The sequence below is a fragment of the Mustela erminea genome, chromosome 2 (genome assembly GCF_009829155.1).
Source record: "Mustela erminea isolate mMusErm1 chromosome 2, mMusErm1.Pri, whole genome shotgun sequence".
Taxonomy (NCBI): Eukaryota; Metazoa; Chordata; class Mammalia; order Carnivora; family Mustelidae; genus Mustela; species Mustela erminea.
In genome coordinates this window covers 129,757,153-129,774,253 of record NC_045615.1, presented here as the reverse complement: position 1 = coordinate 129,774,253, position 17,101 = coordinate 129,757,153, and the positions used below count along the sequence as shown (strand labels likewise).

Below are 17,101 nucleotides of genomic sequence, written 5' to 3'. Positions count from 1 at the left end.
ACTTACATTTGGTAATTTCCAAACTCTGCAACTGACAGGCGACTTCAGCGTATGCAAAAAAAACTGCTGGATATGCCTTGCTCATGTTCAAATTTCACCCTTTAACACCCATGGTTTCAACTCGGTGGCCCTGGGGCTACAGATGGGCCAGTTCCTTAGAGTGAGGCCCCTCATGGAAGGTTCTCTTCCACCAGCCACAGGTGGAACACAGCACGAATGATGCCTCCCAGGCCTATTTTCTTCTCTCTTATGTCACTACTTCTGGCAAGACCAGAGTGGTCTACGGACAGCTTCATAGCAGTGTTACTCAGTCCTGGCGAGCCGGCAGGCCACGGAGTGAGCGAGTGGTCTCTGAGGACAGAGCCTCCGGTCACTCAACAGGCAGATGCTAACCAGTCAACTGGTCGACCCCGCTCCTCTGAAGCCTAGATCCAGCTACACCACAGGTTCTCATGCATGAAGAGAAGTGCCCATTTTTACAGAAATCATCGAGCAAGAAGCCCTCGTTGCAGCCACTAATCAGAGTGTTAAATCTGGTGTGAAACTCGGTAGCAGAAATGTGCTTCTGCCAGAGGAAACAGGAACAGAAATAACGTGCAAGCTTAGCGTTTTCTCTTTATAATCAGGAATTCTTGAAAATTAGGGATTGTTGTTTCCCGCCACGGTTTAACAGCTGGTTGGGCTACACACATGTACTCAAAAAAAGGCTGTTGATGGCAAGATTTAGAATTGCAATAACACTCGCTGCCTGGGAAAAGGACCAAAAAAAAAAAAAAAAGGAGCTGTAACATTTGCTTTGATTCAGAAGCACTTTCTCTCTGGGGGCCACTTACCTCTAACAAGACACTATTGATCATAGGGTTAAGGACCTCGGCCTTCTTGTCGCTCTGTGGAATCGAAAGAAAGAAATTGACAGATTAGGTGCTCCTACTGTAAGGCTTGCCACGTGATATGTCGTATGGTGGCTTTGTCGAGGGATCTCTTAAAGAGGAAGGTGAGGAGACACGGAATGCTTATTACAGACAAGGCTTCTCATTTAATTTTGACAGGAATCCCAGTAGGTAGGGAGGTACCATGATAACCGTAATTTAGAGATGAGAAACTAGGAACCAGGAAGGTTGAGGAACTGGTTTAAGGTCACACAGCTAGAAATTTAAACACAGATGTTTTTAACTATCGAAAGCTTGTAGCCCATCTGGGATTACAGAGGGTGAGTGAGGCTGAGTCCTACAAGCACAGTCTCTACTGAAAATGTTGCTGTTTTATTTATCATGATCTTTTTGCATTCATTTTCGTTTTTTAAATTTTACATCAGAATATCTATCTGGATGACTGATGTTGTTTCTTTGTGTGAGGCAGGGTAATTTTTTAAATTTTGCAGGTGAGTTAAGTACCTTACTGACCCATCTAGTCCCAGCCCCAGTCCGTAGCCTTATTTTCTTTCTTGTTTTAAATGCAAAGATGGGAATTTTGTTATAGGGTATATTTTCCAGATTAGCAGCAAAAATAACATATTCTTTTTTTTAATGACCTTTTTCTTAATTCTTTTTTTTCCTTTTTAAAGATTTTATGTATTTACTTGACAGAGAGAGACACAATAAGAGAGGGAACACGAGCAGGAGGAGTGGGAGAGGGGGAAGCAGGCTTCCCACTGAGTAGGGAGCCTGATGTGGTTCTTGATCCCAGGACCCTGGGATCATGACCTGAGCCAAAGGCAGCCACTTAATGACTGAGCCACCCAGGCGCCCCTTAATTCTTCTTCTTCTTCTTCTTCTTCTTTTTAATAAAAAGATTTATTTATTTCTTTTAGAGAGAGAGGGAAAGCGAGAGAGCATGCTCTCTCTTGTGCACCAGCAGCAGGGAGGGGCAGAGGGAGCAGAAGACAGAAAACCCTCAAGCTAACTCCCTGTTGAGCGTAGAGCCCTACATGGCGGGTGCATCCCAGGACCTGAGATCATGTTCTGACCTGAAATCAAGAGTCTGCCGCCTCACTGAATGAGCCACTCAGGCACCCTGAAATTAACCATTCTTCAATATCACTTCCAGACAGATCTGCAGATTCCAATTTGCAAACCATGAGTATATGAAAAGCCTGATGTTAAGTAGGTGTCCAAAAAGTGAGAGCTAGAGTTACTATCATTATTATTATTTTCACTATTAGTCTATCAATCAACAGTCTTCTCTAAGTGTTAGAGACAATAAATAATTCAAGAGACTGGAAAGAGAGAGGGCAAGTTTAATAGGTTGGTTTTCCTTACTGTACCCAGGAGATTTTATGGTAAACAAAAGTATATAGATTAAATATATCTTTCCAGAGCAGCAAATTTCCATCAACACTGCTCTACTGAGGGCAAAGTAATATCTTACTGGGAAACCACAATGGAGTCTTGGGGAAACACTCTTTAAAAACCCAGTCATTTCAGTAACTAACCAGAAAATCCATTATGGTATCTGCTTTCATGTTTATTTGATTATCAATAAACCTTAAAAATATAATCAAAATGAGGGCAATAAAATGACATTGGTTTTCAGAATCAATGGGATGTGCAAGCCATTTAAATGGAGTCTGGAGAGCGATACACACTCATTAACTTCAAGTTATGAATAATGGCTGTTTCAGAGAACAGAAACCCAATGTCCATCATTCATCCCAGCACAGGATCGGGGGTGTTGCAGAGACGGGACGGCATTTCAGTAAACCCTGTTTAGCTCTAGCCTTTTCTTTCTCCAAAGTGGTAACCTGCGTCTTCTGGATTTTGTGAGCACAAACACCAGTACACATGTACAATATACGTGTGTACACGGGTGTAAGGGCAAGTGCACAACCAGTTGCTAGAACCTTGTTACTCAGAATGTACTATGCAGAATCTCAGTCCTCATCCCCAGGGTGAGGGCTCAGAACTTCCATTTTAACAAGTTATTTGGGTGATGTGCACTGCACTGGAAGACAACAGGTCAAAAGAAATGGGAAGCAACATCTGAACACTACCCACAACTGTAAATAAAAGGATGTCCACCACGAGTCATAGAAACCATCTCTCTCTCTTCACACACACACACACACACACACACACACACCCCACCGCTAGATGGCCAAAGAGAAACCAACAGTTGGCCACCTGTCCGATGGGCGTCCACCTGGGATGTGAGCGATCAGTTGAGAGGGCTGGGGGCATTAGCCACCCCTTCGGGCCCCAGTTTCCCACCTCCAGAACTGGGGAAAGAGTGAGCAGAGGGTACAGAGAGCCTTGGGAAGCCGGGTGGCTGAGGCTGTCTCGTCCTGATTAAGACCTCACACGTTTCTGTTAAACTTGGCAGTCTCACCCCACAGCCCACAGGGGCCAGTTACTCAGACAACACTGAGCACATGAATGTGTTTGATCACGCCTATCATATCCATGAACTTCTCTCTTCTGCCCGTCACTCTGCCTACATACAGTGAAGCTCTCACTGTGGAAGCCCCCAAATCCTACAAGTACGAAAGCTCAGGTTTTACGAAATAGGAGAAGCAAACCAGATTCTTTGACGACAGAGCGAACAGGTAGTAGATGATTCAGCCCTAATTAATTGAGTCGCTTCTCTCCTGACAGGTCTATAGTCATTTCCACTTCTTTTGAGGACTGCCCTTGGCCTTGGCGGGGGTGGAGTGGGGAAGTGAACCCCAACAGCCAGCTCGGTCTGCATGATAACATCCTGCCCTCAGTCACTACAGGCGATACCAAGAGGACATGGGACCCACACTGCTGAGTCCTACAGCCTTCTCAGCCGGGAAGCCTGAATACGAATGGAAAGACACGGGGTCTGGGAAATGCTACAACTGAGTCACGTGAATGGCGAGACTTTGGAGAGGGAATATGTATTCTGCCACTGAGTCCCCCAGAGGCTCACTTTCCTCCACTGCCTTTAATAAAGTCCCTTTCCTGGGTCGATTATATAGAGCTTGTTTCTGTTCCTTCCTGTTAAAGGCTGAGCTGAGTCCTCTCAGAGAGCTACAGTGCGGTCCTGCCCTCCAGGACATCGGAACGGGCCCTTCCTGGGAGACAGGGTCATTGCAGATGTCACAGGTTACAATGAGCCTTTTCAAAGTTGTTCCCTGTGCAACAGAAACACTACTCGCATGGCTAAGTCTTTTGGTTCCACTTGAAGTGTAATAATAAAGTCAAGAAGCCTCTCACCTTGGGTGGCGTCCATACGCCAGGTTCTGAGGGCAACAGTGAATGCAAATATTCAAAATTATGCTAGTAGAGATTCTTGAATTATAGATCACAGATATTAATTAATGAAAGGAACCTTCATTCGGCTTCTATTTGTTTATTTAGAGAGCACCAGCCAGGCAGCGGGGAGGAGCAGAGGGAGACAGAGAAGCTGACTCTATGCTGAGCCAGGAGCCCGACTCGGGACTGGATCCCAGGACCCCGGGGTCATGACCTGAGCCAAAGGTAGACGCTTAACTGACAGAGCCGCACAGGCACCCCTGACTTCTTTTTAAACAAATAAAGAAAATGAGGCCCACGGATATTTCAAAACCCACCTAATATCTTGTAAGTTGAAGATGGCAGGGTCAGAACTAGAACCCAGTCAGGTGAGAGCCCTAGGCCACCTGTCCTGACAGAAGGTGCTTCTGGCATGGTTTCGGGAGACATCATGGCGCAGCGTCTATACACGGAGCTATCAGAGAAGGCCTCCTGCACGTCTCCTCACACTTCCTCACAGACCCAGCTTCCATAAAGGGTGGGAGAAAGAATCAGTATTAGAAACTCACCCCAACAGTGGTTAAAAAATTCATAAACTTCTTTGATAAGGAGGCCACTTCTTTACACATTGCAGTAGTTAATCTGAAAGGAAAAAAAAAAGTGGTTTTGGGGGACTTTCCATCAGATAAAATAATTTAACCCTCAAGACAATGGCTGGTATTGATACCATATTCCATTTAAAAGGACACACACAAATTTGAAGGTGTTTTGTGGAAATGTATTCTCCAACAATTTCCATGACTCACGATTACCCTTGAATCGAATCCTGGTTTCCTCAGCATGTGTAGTTAACAAATAATTGCCTAATTCACCCTACCTGTTTTTAGAATCAAAAGCATGTGCAGGAAAATTTAAGGCTTGAGTGCCATATGTTTAGCAGTGTAAGCCTCTTGCCAAGTGAATTTTCTCTCGCTTTCTGGTCATTTTGAAATAATAATGAGCATTCACTGAGGTACTATGTCAAGTACTTTTTTTTTTTTTTTAAGATTTTATTGATTTTATTTGACAGAGGTGGGGGGGAAGGAGGCTCTCCACTGAGCAGGGAGCTGGACATGGGGCTCAATCCCAGGATCCTGGGATCATGACTTGAGCTGCAGTCAGATGCTTAACTGACTGAGCCACCCAGGTGCCCCATTAAGTACTTTAATATGAGTAATCATATTTAATCCTCACAGTGACCTTATGGATTACATTAATATCCCCATTTTATAGATGATAAAACTGGCGCTTAAGAAAGCTAAGCAACTTTTTTTTTTTTTAAATATGTCCTGCGCCCAACTTGGGGCTTGAACTCATGACCCTGAGATCCAGTCACATGCTGTAAGGACTGAGTTAGCCAGGCACCCTAAGAAGCTTAAATAACTTGCTTAGGACATGCTGGGACAGAGCTGGGATTCAAATTCAAATGTCTGTTGATTTCTTGATTACATTTTTTATTAGATGCCTTATAATAAAGATCCTATAAAATCTGTTCTTAAGACTTATATCAAAACTCCCAAGTTCATTCTAGCCATTTGACTTGTAAGGATTTTCCCCAAGAAAATAAAGCAAGACAGGTGCAATATTTAGCAAATATTGCTTTGATGACAAAAACCGAAAACAACCCAGTTAACGTAATGATGTGAATATTTGTTTTCTTTTATAATTCATATAGATGACTTTTATGAATAGTGGTTAAAATGCTATTAGAAAAACAGTAACTCCAAGTCAAGAATCTTATATTTTAAAAGATCTAGTGAAATCGGTAGAGCTAAGCTTTTTTTCCATAAATAGGGGTTCTAAGTCATGTTTTTTGGTTTGTTGAACTCTATCTGTCTACCGTCCCATCCATCCGTCCATCCGTCCATCCATCCATCATCCATCCATCCAACACTTATCTGCAGAAAGGTTCAGGAGTAAGGTCCAGGGATAGCCCAGAGCCATTTTGTCTATGTTCTTGGGCAGATGGGTGGAAAGGCACGTCTCATACAGACAAATGTGAGGTCTTGTTAGCTTTTGCTTGGCGCAGCTTGGCAAGGTTGGGATAATCTGGACTGGAAATCAGAGGTGCTAAGAGTAAGGTCCAACTATACACACGTGGGGACTTCTGAACACTCTCCCTTTACAAACAAGTACCACACACATATAAAGAGCACTTAGAGGTTTTCCTCTCTATTCGAAACATCTCCTAATTCTCCCTTTCCTCTTCCTTCTATATACTAAGGTAAGTACATATTTTTTCTAAGTCTATTAAGTGCAGGATTGTGTAGTTCTTCTAATATCTTTCATTTTCACATGTTTAGGTAAGAACATCTAGACTCAATGACACAAAGTTACAAGTGAGGAGCAATCTACCAGCAGCACAGAGATGCAATACTGACTTTCTGGAAGGTTCTTTTTTTTAAAAGACTTTATCTATTTATTTGACAGACAGATCACAAGTAGGCAGGGAGGCAGGCAGAGAGAGAGAGAGAGGAGGAAGCAGGCTCCCCGCTGAGCAGAGAGCCCGATGCGGGTCTCGATCCCAGGACCGTGGGACCATGACCTGAGCAGAAGGCGGAGGCTTTAACCCACTGATCCACCCAGGAGCCCCTTCTGGAAAGTTCTTTGACGAAACATTTGCTCCCCAATCTACGATGCCAAGTGCAGTCATAAGCAAAGACGAGTCAGCTAGCAAAGTGAATGGGGGTGTTGCGAAGCGTGTGTGTGTGTGTGTGTGTGTGTGTGTGTGTATCCATATATTTTTAGAAGGCTCTATTTTAATTCCTGTGTCTGTGTAGTAATGAGAAGGTGTTTGGATTTGTGCTAATTTTCTATACCATGCATAAAGCCACGTGCGTAAAGTTAATGGCTTGTTTTTTAGCTCCATACCAACTGTTTTCATAGAGGCTCCATACTGACTATTTTCATGTATGTAAAGCCACATCGATACACATTTTTATTTCACTAGATCAACTAATCATAGTGGCTACTATTTGTTGAAGAATCTAACATATGACGGCACATATGCACACACATGCCATCCACAGGGAACTGGCTTACATCACCAACCATCTTTGCCAGCATTCAGAGTGCACAGAGCTGGTGTCAGTCCCTAGGAACAGCAGGGGTGTGTTTGAATATCTTTGCAAAGCTGGCTGAGAAGTCGCACGAAAAGATGTTCTTTCTCTATTCTTGTGGTGTGTTAAAAATGCAATTACTCTTAAAAGTCTGTACTTCTAAGACTTCGTTCTGTGAAAATAAACACTTAACCTTGAACGCTTTAGTGTGTCTTTCCTTAAGTCTCTTCATAAATAATTCCTAATTATTATTCTTGCTAACATGATTCAGCTAAGAATCCTGTGAATCCTAAGAGAGTCTATTTCTTAAGATGACCACAGAACAATGGAATTAGTTGACTTATAATTTAAAACTTTAGCAGCCTAGGGGGCATGTGTGTGAATGGCACACATATATAATACTGGAAACATAAAAATTAAAAGTAACATTTACTTTATCAGAACTCTTGCTTGGTCCTGAGCTGGTTTTTCCTCTTCTTGCCCGTGAAGAATTAATTCTGCTACTTTATGAAGCTGCTCGATACAGCGTGCTGTTACTTCTGCCAGACTTTCGATGGACAGCATATACACTTCCTGAAACAGATAAATGCAAGTAAGACAATTATCCACAGAGCAGAAGCTTTTTAAAAAACCCTGTGATGTGGGCACATGGGTGGCTCAGTTGTTAAGCGTCTGCCTTCGGCTCAGGTCATGATTCCAGGGTCCTGGGATCGAGTCCTACGTGGGGCTCCTTGCTCCATGGGAAGCCTGCTTCCCTCTCCCTCTCCCCCTGCTTGTGTTCCCTCTCTCACAGGGTCTCTCTCTGTCAAATAAATAAATAAAATCTTTACCAATAAATAAATAAATAAATAAATAAATAATAAATAAAAACCCCTGTGATATGGGGCACCTGGCTGGCTCAGTCCATAGCGCACGGGACTCTTGATCACAGAGTCGTGAGTTCAAGTCCCACCTTGGGGGTAGAGTTTACTTAACAACAACTACCTTATAATGTTAACAAATATATATACAATTCTTTAAAAAAAAAAAAAAAAGGTCTGAAAAGTCTAACCAAAGGTTAATGGGCATATCTGATACTCTTCTAAGGAGAAATGCTGTGCTAAAAAGGAAGTATTGCCAGGCCCCCAGGTATACGGCAACACTTACAACCGTGTCCCTAGTTCTCAGAGAGACTCTGGGCACACACCAGGCAGGGGCTCAAAAATGCTTGTGGAAGGGCGACTGAATAAAGAAATCTCAATGGCCATTTCTCTTTACAGTGACTGAATTTACAAAGTTACTTTCTGGGGGTGCCTGGGTGGCTTGCTCGGTTAAGTGCCTGACTCTCGGTTTCGGATCAGGTCATGCTTTCACAGTTGTGGGATCAAGCCCCGCATCCGACTTTGCACTCAGCGCGGAATCTGCTTCAGAGTCTCTCTCCTTCTCCCTCCCACTCACTCTCTCTCCCTCACAAATAAGTAAATAAAATCTTAAGAAAAAAAAAACCACTTTCTCTAAAATGAAAATTCAGTGTAAAAATGAAGTTACTACACACTCAGTTTTGAACACAGGCAGGCTATAAATTACGCACACATTAATTTATTAAACTACAGAATAAAAACTGTGGCCGTGAAATTTTTTTTGGGAAAAAAGCTTCAATTGCCTCATTAGTTTATGGGGCATAAAGACATTTTATAGTTACAAATTTGCATATCAGATGGAATTTTATTCTAATGATAAATCAAAGATGTTCTTGAGGATCTTTTTTCCATTAAATTAAAGCTCATGAAGCTCTGGAGGAAAATGACAACATCTATGCTAAGTCACGAACTGCCCTGGCATTGAGAAATTTTAGTGTTTATCACATTAATCCTCATATTTCTATACTGTTGAAACAGGGCGCAAATGAAAATGAAGTGGTTTCTCCTCACTCGAAATTCAGCTGCTAATAAAATTAAAGTCATATTACTGCTCTTCAGGTGGCCACGCTCCAATAAATGTACCTCAACTGTCTTAGTTCTCCTTTCTTCCTTTTTGGCTTCTTCAGGATTTTCTGGTTTCTCTTCCGTCTCTTCCTCTCCAGTGTTGTCCTCCGACGGTTCCGCCATATTTATGGACACCGTAGCCTCATCTTCTTCTACCCAGTCATGCGCTTTCTTCATGGCCTGCAAAGCCCCGACCAAGCCAAAGCAACTCATTCGTTATGCAAATCTGGAGACTAAGACATTCCAATCCCAAGACTAGAGTACTGTTGCCCTCCACCTTCTGGGGTGATTCTCTGTACGTTTAAAAAGTTGATGGGGGCAAATCCTTAGTCTCCCTAAAAACACCTTGTTGGTGATTTCTGGTGACTCCCAAGTAAGGAAAGGGGCCAGAACAGAAAGGAAAGATGGAGAGAACACTGCGGACCCTTTTCAGAGATCACTGTAAAAGGATACACAGATTAAGAATAAAAACGACAGTGACCTTGAAAGAGTGATAGTGTATTTTTCACTTTTCATGACCAACTATAAAAGAATAATCGTACTTTATATATATATACAGGCGAGAGATTTAGCCAGGGTCATTGCTGAAGCAAATTTCCTCATTTGTTATGTCTCATGAAGCCCTTAATGTTTCATGGACCTAATAATGTATGACACGGGGAGGATGGAGGATGGCTCAGCTCTCGCCCAGTCACGCCAGGGGAAGGAGAGGTGCCGTTGTGAAGACCAGGGGCTGCTCTGTGACTAGCTTCGTTTCACAAATACAGGCAGAGCAACCTGTGGCCGAAGGCATTACGGCTCACGTGACAAAGCGGAGCGACCTCCCTTCCCTGTTACTCCCTGAATGGAGAAAGGGCAGCTCATCCAGCTTTTATCATTATAGCCTAAAGCTGTTTGCTATGTCTGGGTTTATGTTCAACTTGCTTCTCCTCTTCAAGCTCACCTGCTTTTGTCAACAAGCCAGTGGCACCTGGGAGGCACCATGGGACCCACGCGCGTGTGTGCACACACACACACACACACACACACACTCTTTCTCTCTCTCTCTCCCCTAGCAGAGGCAGGTGCTGCGCAGAGATGAATGAGGCAATTTCCCTGCTGTGTTCAAGTCACTGACCTGTCAGAACCGGTGACCTCTATCGAGATAAAGAAATTACTCATGTCTCCCCTCATTGCCTCATCCTGCCCTTTCCTCACCCACCTTGATAAGTGTTACCTGCGTCCCCTACCGCTTGCTAAAGAGAAGGGAAAAAGAGAGAGAGAGAGAGAGAGTGAACAGGAAAAAGAACGCAGTTCTAAGTAATTAATAATGAGTGCCCTCATTAAGAAGCTCTACAGCAAGACCTCGCAAAACATACAATTGGAAGCAGCCAGACTGACAAGGCTGGATCCTTCTAGGACACGGCGTGGCACCGGCATTCGGGGTGGGGTATTGGGGAGGAGACGCGTGGCTGACGGGCTGATGGGCTTCTCTCTGCCTCATTCTGACTCGTCACCCCCACGGGGGTAAGGGAGATGGAATTTACAAAAGCCCTTTGGTGAGCCTGCACCCCTCTTCCTTCGCCGGTGCGGAAGACACCCACAGCTCCGATATACAAGTCTACCTTGAGGAGAAGTGACTTGTTCAAGGTCACAGGGTAATTACTAGTGACCTGTTGCATGTTCCCTCCCATCACATTTCACTGTGTGGCCCCCGGGGATCACACTCTCCTCCCCTCCTGTGCCATTCGGGGCTTGGGGTTTGTCCATTTCAGGTGGATCACTTGAATTTTTACAACCAATACCCTAAAAAGAGCAACAACAATAAAAACTCTGACGTAGACAGTGCTGACCTTATTGAGCTTGTCGGGTGTGGCCGCGACATGTAATTCAAAGAGAAGTTCCGTAAGCGTGCTAGCAAATTCTTCTCCCTTTTCCTCTGAGGCTGGAGACAGAAAATGACAGACGTCGGAAGCGTGATTTTTTTTTTCATCCTTCAAAATGTAGCAGTTCCCCTGACCTTACAGCCTGAAGTCAGAATCAAAGTGGGTGGCTCAACAGTCACCCACCCCCCACCCCCACCTGCCAGAGAGCAGCTTAGGAGCACCCGCTGACAAGGACGACAGTCAGACAGTCAGGCAGCCGGCTGCTGTCGCCATGCGAGGGGCTGCCCGAGCCTTGTGTTGTTTGAAGTTCTAGCTGGGGAGGGGGGGGACCCCCAGGCTGGCCTGAAGGCCACATGAGGACAGGGAGCCAGTGATCAGTCTTGCTTGCAGCTGTACATAATCAGTAGCTATCTGCTGAACAAATAACAAATGAATGACGTAGCTCAGGTCTAGAAGACCCAGACAACCACATATTTATGACCTGGAGAATTGCTGTGCTTAGCACTGCAACCCTAGTAATACCCAGGACACCCTTTTATGGCCACAGAGCCACAGTGCTTAGCTAGCTGAACTTGTTCCACAAACCATATGCTATCAGAAGTAATGACACCGCATCTCTGGAGAAATGTCCCAAGGTTTCTGGGGATACCTGTTGGCCCTATACTACTTCTTACTATGCTTCCCTCCAGATGGAAGCTGCCTAAAGACAGACATGGTATTTGCTTCTGCTCATTCTTGAATTTGGAGTGTGTAACACAGTGCCTGGAACATAACTGTTTAATAAATACTTGGTATTTATTTAACAAGTATTATTTATTTATTCTAAGTATTTATTAAATAAGTATTTATTAAATAGTTTGTTGATAAATTGTATCATATAGAATAATATAGAGAGCACACAGAACACGGTATGCATACTACAGCCTCAGATAAAAATAAATGGATATCATTGGTGGGCAATAAAGAGAGATTTTTAAAAATTACAATCCTATTTCTTTTTCTCATTTGTATCTGCGGGTTAAAACCGTTTTTAAAGTGTCCAAGTGCTGAAGAATTGATTGCATGGCGCGTTCATCACCACTTTGTATGTGGGGGGGAGATAAAAGCATCGGCCCTGATTACATCATCCGAAAATACTCTGGCTTATGTCAGTGGGTGAAGGCAGTAGCTTCAGGGACAGCTAAGCCATGTGAGAAAACCTGTATCTAGCACTTGGGCGTATGTACTCTTTTCTGCTTTACAGACAAAATGGCTAATTAGCAGCTTGTGGAGACAGCCGGGGGTAACCTGCAGGTCTTTGTTCACAACACTGGGCTTCATCACATCATCTAGAATCCGCATATTCTCGGGGGATAGACACATTAATAAACAGAATAGAGAAATAAAACATATATGTCAGATGGTAAGTTTTATGGAGAAGTATAAACCAAGGCAGAGGAACAGGGATGGCTGGGGGTCGGTCGGGAAACGAGAGGGTAACTGACAAGATGCCATTTGAGTAATGAACTGAAGGGAGGGGTGAGCAACACCAGATGGGGAGCGGGCAGAGCTGTCCAGCCAACTCGAAGTCCGAGAGGGAGTGTGCCCGGCTTGCTCAGGGACAGCAAGGAGGCCAGGGTGGCTGCAGCAGGGGCGGGGAGGTGTGTACCTTGTGGGGGATGGAGACAGAGAGAGAGAGAGAGAGATGGGTGTCTTTGTTCAGGATGAAGCTGACACTAGCCAGTCATTATAACCCAAAGAGGTAAGTGTGCTGAGTGCACCGAATCTTATTCTCAGAGGGGTTGTTAAGAAGGCTTCCTAGAGGAGGTGATACATGAACCTAGTCTTCAAGAAAAAGAAGACATTAACTACTTGCACAAAAGGAGAGATAGAGGGCTAGAGTCAGAGAGAGAAACAAAGCTGAGATCCTCTCTCTGCTGGGCAGAGGTTTTGGTCTCATCCTCTCTAGGAAGACAAAGTAAGAGGGGGCAGGGACACACCTGGGTGGCATTGACTAAGGTCTTGTTCCAAATTACCTGGTCTTTCTCATTCTGTAGGAGGTAATACTGCAGGGCAAAAAGAGCCCCGGACTTAATTGTGGCAGTTGTGGGTTTTTACCCCAGTTCCTGCATTCAGAGAATCTGTGGCCTGGGGCTAGTCATGGTTCTTAGCTTCTATGTCCTCCTGTAAATTTAGGATAATAAAACCCACCTACTGGGGCGCCTCAGTGGTTCAGTTGGTTAAGCCTCTGCCTCCCTCTTGGGTGGTGATCTCAGGGTCCTGGGATTGAGCCCCTCGTCAGGCTCCCTGCTCAGTAGGGAGCCTGCTTCTCCCTCTCCCTCTACCCTTCCCCCCTGCTTGTGCTCTCTCAAATAAATAAAATCTTTAAAATGCAAAATAAAATAAAACCCACCCATCTCAGCTGTAGCATTGCTGTAAGAGATCAAATAATACAGCAAATGTGAAAGTGTTTTGTAAACACTAAAGTTTTATCTAACTATATTGTTATGGGCGACAAAGATATAAACACAGGGAGATTAAAAGTATCTGGGAATCATCAACACTAAACTCGGAGGCAAGCAGTTTGTGTCACTCCAGCTTTTAAATGCTTTTTGTTCTAGAAAACAGAAAAGGACACTGATAACTTTTAGCACGTATTTTAGGGGAAAAAAATTACAGAGAAAAACGGAAGTGGGTAAAAACAGATGATAAATAACATTGCCACAAAGAACACCTATTACTATAGCACTTGGTTCATACATAAGGTCCAGATCTTCACCAAGGCAATAAAAATAGAAAATAGCCTTTTAAAAACCTCTTCACGATAGTGGTAAACCAAATTAGAGACCCATGGCAGTGTGATAAAATTACACGCTGCTGGAAAGACAAACATGCAAATCATTAGCTAACACCATCAAACACAGAGGAGCCCAAGGTTGAGTTTATCTAAAAATGACAGTTGGATACATTTTTCCAAGACTTGCAAATGAATTATTTAGGTGTTAAGAGGCTTTTAGGAATGTAAATGCTTACAAGGGGAAAAAAAAAAAGTGCATGGAATGCTTTGGTTTCTCCCAGAGTTTTCCTCCTGGCTTCTCGGCCCGCTGGTGACATCCTCTCTATGGCATTCAGATAATCCCTCCCCCTGGATGGAGCTGTCACGCTCCATCATAATTGGACTGATTTAATGACACCCCTGCTATTCTTTTCTCCTGGTGATCCTTTACGTGTCTGACATTTATTTATTAAATTAAGTTAATTAAAATTAATAGTGTTTTGATAATCTGGAGATGTCCTGTGGGAAAATGGATATATTATGGGAGATAATAGGGTTTACTTATGGAGAGATAAATCAACCATTTCCTAAGCATTGTGTTCAGGACTTCATCATATATATATTTTTTTTTTGGGGGGGGGGTCATAGGGGAAAAAAAATCCCAATTTACTGAAGCTCATATTAAGACTGGAACACACTGCATATAGTAACATTTTCCATCTAATAGTATTGAATCAAGGATCCTCTCTAAGAAATTGTGCTAGCTGGGGATGTGTACTGCTTTAACTTGCACCCACAACACTATCACTTTGAGGTTAGGAGAAATCTGGAATCTTCTTTTTATCCTTTCTGAATGACACGCCCTATAGGATCCAGGTCTACCTCTGGCATCATGCAACCAAAGAGAAATAACCTGGATCTTTTTGGGTGATCATTACTCTGGAAAACAGGCATCTCTCTTGGTTCATCTTGGGCCCATAATATTACCTGTATGAACTCTGACAGCCAGTTTCAGATTATTTCAGATTATTAAAACAAAGGCAATGCTGTCCTGCTTTGGGGCTCTTGCAGAAACACACAAATGCTCAAAAACATTACTCTCCAATACTCTTGGCCAGTGGCCTCTTTCTATTCTTCAGTGTAATTGAGCCTTCTATTTTGATGCCATGAGGATAAATCTCATTAGATGGAAGGCACATAAGGTCAGTAGGAGACTAAAGTGGGAGATAGTATTTAAATAACAGTTTGCAAATGCTTAGAATAATTTTGCCCTGAGCATTGAGGCTGAAGCCCTCAGTCCTTGTGTTTGAGCTTTGATTAAAGGTGTTCAGGGATGCCTGAGTGGCTCAGTCAGTTAAACTGCTTCCTTCAGCTCAGGTCATGATCCCAGGCTCCTGGGATTGAGTCCCGCATCTGGCTTCTTGCTCATTGGGGAGCCTGCTTCTCTCTCTGCCTCTGCCTGCCACTCTGCCTATTTGTGCTCTCTCTCTCTGACAAATAAATAAATAAAATCTTTAAAAAAATAAATAAAGGTGTGCAACACACTTGGGGAAAAAACACTTCCAGCTAATCGATGGGGATGAACATGCGCTATCACTCTGCGTTTGGGTGATGAAAGTATGATTATAAAGAAAAGCTACAGTTTAGCGTACCTTTACTGTTTTCCCAGCATTGTTTTAGCACTTTAAGAAACAACACTGGTGAACATTTTTGAGCTGTTCTGTGAGCCAAGCTCTGTAAAATACATCTTTACATACATTATCTAATTCGAGCCTCACAATAGCCCTGGGGAATATGTATCCGTTTCTCCATTTCACAGGTGCAGATAATGAGTTTCAGAAAAGTTACATAACTTGTTGCAGGCCATACGGCCAGTGAGCGTGCACATGTTTCAAATGGACCTTGGAGCTGGGAGAAGGCAGCCTTGTGTGTCCCGTGGTGGCCTTATGTGTCAGCATAACCCCAACAACAGTGGCTGCACGGCTAGGTGATGATGACATCAGTAAGAAATCACTCTCCATGTACAACAGCAAATATTTTGCTATATTCTGCTCCTAAACGGGCAACCTAAAACAATTCTTTTTTTTTTTTAATTACCTTCTATATATATATATATATTTTAAGATTTTATTTATTTATTTGACAGACAGAGATCACAAGTAGGCAGAAAGGCAGGTAGAGAGAGAGGGGAAAGCAGGCTCCCTGCTGAGCAGAGAGCCCGATGTGAGGCTCGATCCCAGGACCTGAGACCATGACCTGAGCCGAAGGCAGAGGCTTAACCCACTGAGCCACCCAGGCGTCCCACCTTCTGTATTTTTTTCTTTAAGATTTTTATTTGTTTATTTGAGAGCCAGGACACCAATGTTGGGGGGTGGGGGAGGCAGAGGGAGTCAGGTATCCCCCCTCTCAAGGAAGACTTGTTTGGCATAAAACAGGTCCTCGTCTCCTTGGGGGTCCTGTCACTAGGTGCCTGGAGACAGAGGGCAGGCCACTTACAAATACACCTTAATTCCTAAGCATAGGTATTAAAAATAATAAGAAAAGTAGGCAAAGAAATCCCTGGAGAGACCTGCCCACCGCATGCAGATAAACAATTAGATATCAGGGCATAAACTCCAGTCACAGGGCCATGCTCAGCGTGCCCTGTTCTCCACTGCTCTGTGCACCCATGTTTCCTGCGCACCTGCAGGGTGCCAGGAGCTGCGCCCCCACCAGGGCAATGAAGGCACCTCCCACAGGAGTGCTCACCCAGACAACGAGGGGACCACAGAGCCCCGCGGCCAGCTCCGGTCACGGAGCAGGTGCACAGAGCGCTTTGGAAGTGAGGAGGAGGAGCTCTTGAATGAAAGCACGCCCTGTCAAAGGGCTGTCTTTATGAACTGCCTGTTTGGCAGTTTAACCGATGATTTTCCTTTACCTTGTTCTTCTTGACTCTCTTCATTCTCTAATTCTTTGGCTGCAAAGATGTCTTTAATGGAAATCAGGTCGTTTTTTAAGAGTTCCAGCTTCTCTCCATCAAGGGATGCTAAAAATGACTGAACCTGAAAAAAGAAATGGGTCAGCGTAACTGTCATCTTGTTTTCCCGTTAATCACGTTTACGAGGGGCTGTCGCCAGCTCTGCCGGGACTGAGGGGCTTTGGTGGTGTGGGGGGAAAGGCGGGGTGGAATGCTGGATTTACTGCCTATTAACTGGGTGCCTTTGGGTGAGTGACATATGCCCCGGGG

At 43.9% G+C, this 17,101-nt stretch overlaps 1 protein-coding gene across 6 annotated transcripts in view; it reads right to left on the bottom strand.

Annotated features, from left to right (window-relative positions):
• FAM114A1 (family with sequence similarity 114 member A1) overlaps positions 1 to 17,101 on the bottom strand; it is a 91,587-nt gene that overhangs the window by 22,688 nt on the left and 51,798 nt on the right. For 5 of the 6 annotated variants that reach the window (XR_004283417.1, XM_032334096.1, XM_032334097.1 and 2 more), the window contains 6 exons: positions 16,793 to 16,916; positions 11,088 to 11,179; positions 9,274 to 9,435; positions 7,725 to 7,864; positions 4,763 to 4,835; positions 834 to 887 (listed from right to left, as the gene is read on the bottom strand). Coding sequence is in view for 5 of the 6 variants with exons in the window: in XM_032334096.1 (XP_032189987.1) it covers positions 834 to 887; positions 4,763 to 4,835; positions 7,725 to 7,864; positions 9,274 to 9,435; positions 11,088 to 11,179; positions 16,793 to 16,916 (645 nt within the window). In the remaining variant the exon portion in view is untranslated. The remainder of the gene's footprint in view (positions 1 to 833; positions 888 to 4,762; positions 4,836 to 7,724; positions 7,865 to 9,273; positions 9,436 to 11,087; positions 11,180 to 16,792; positions 16,917 to 17,101) is intronic. The other variant, XM_032334099.1, reaches the window with a different exon arrangement.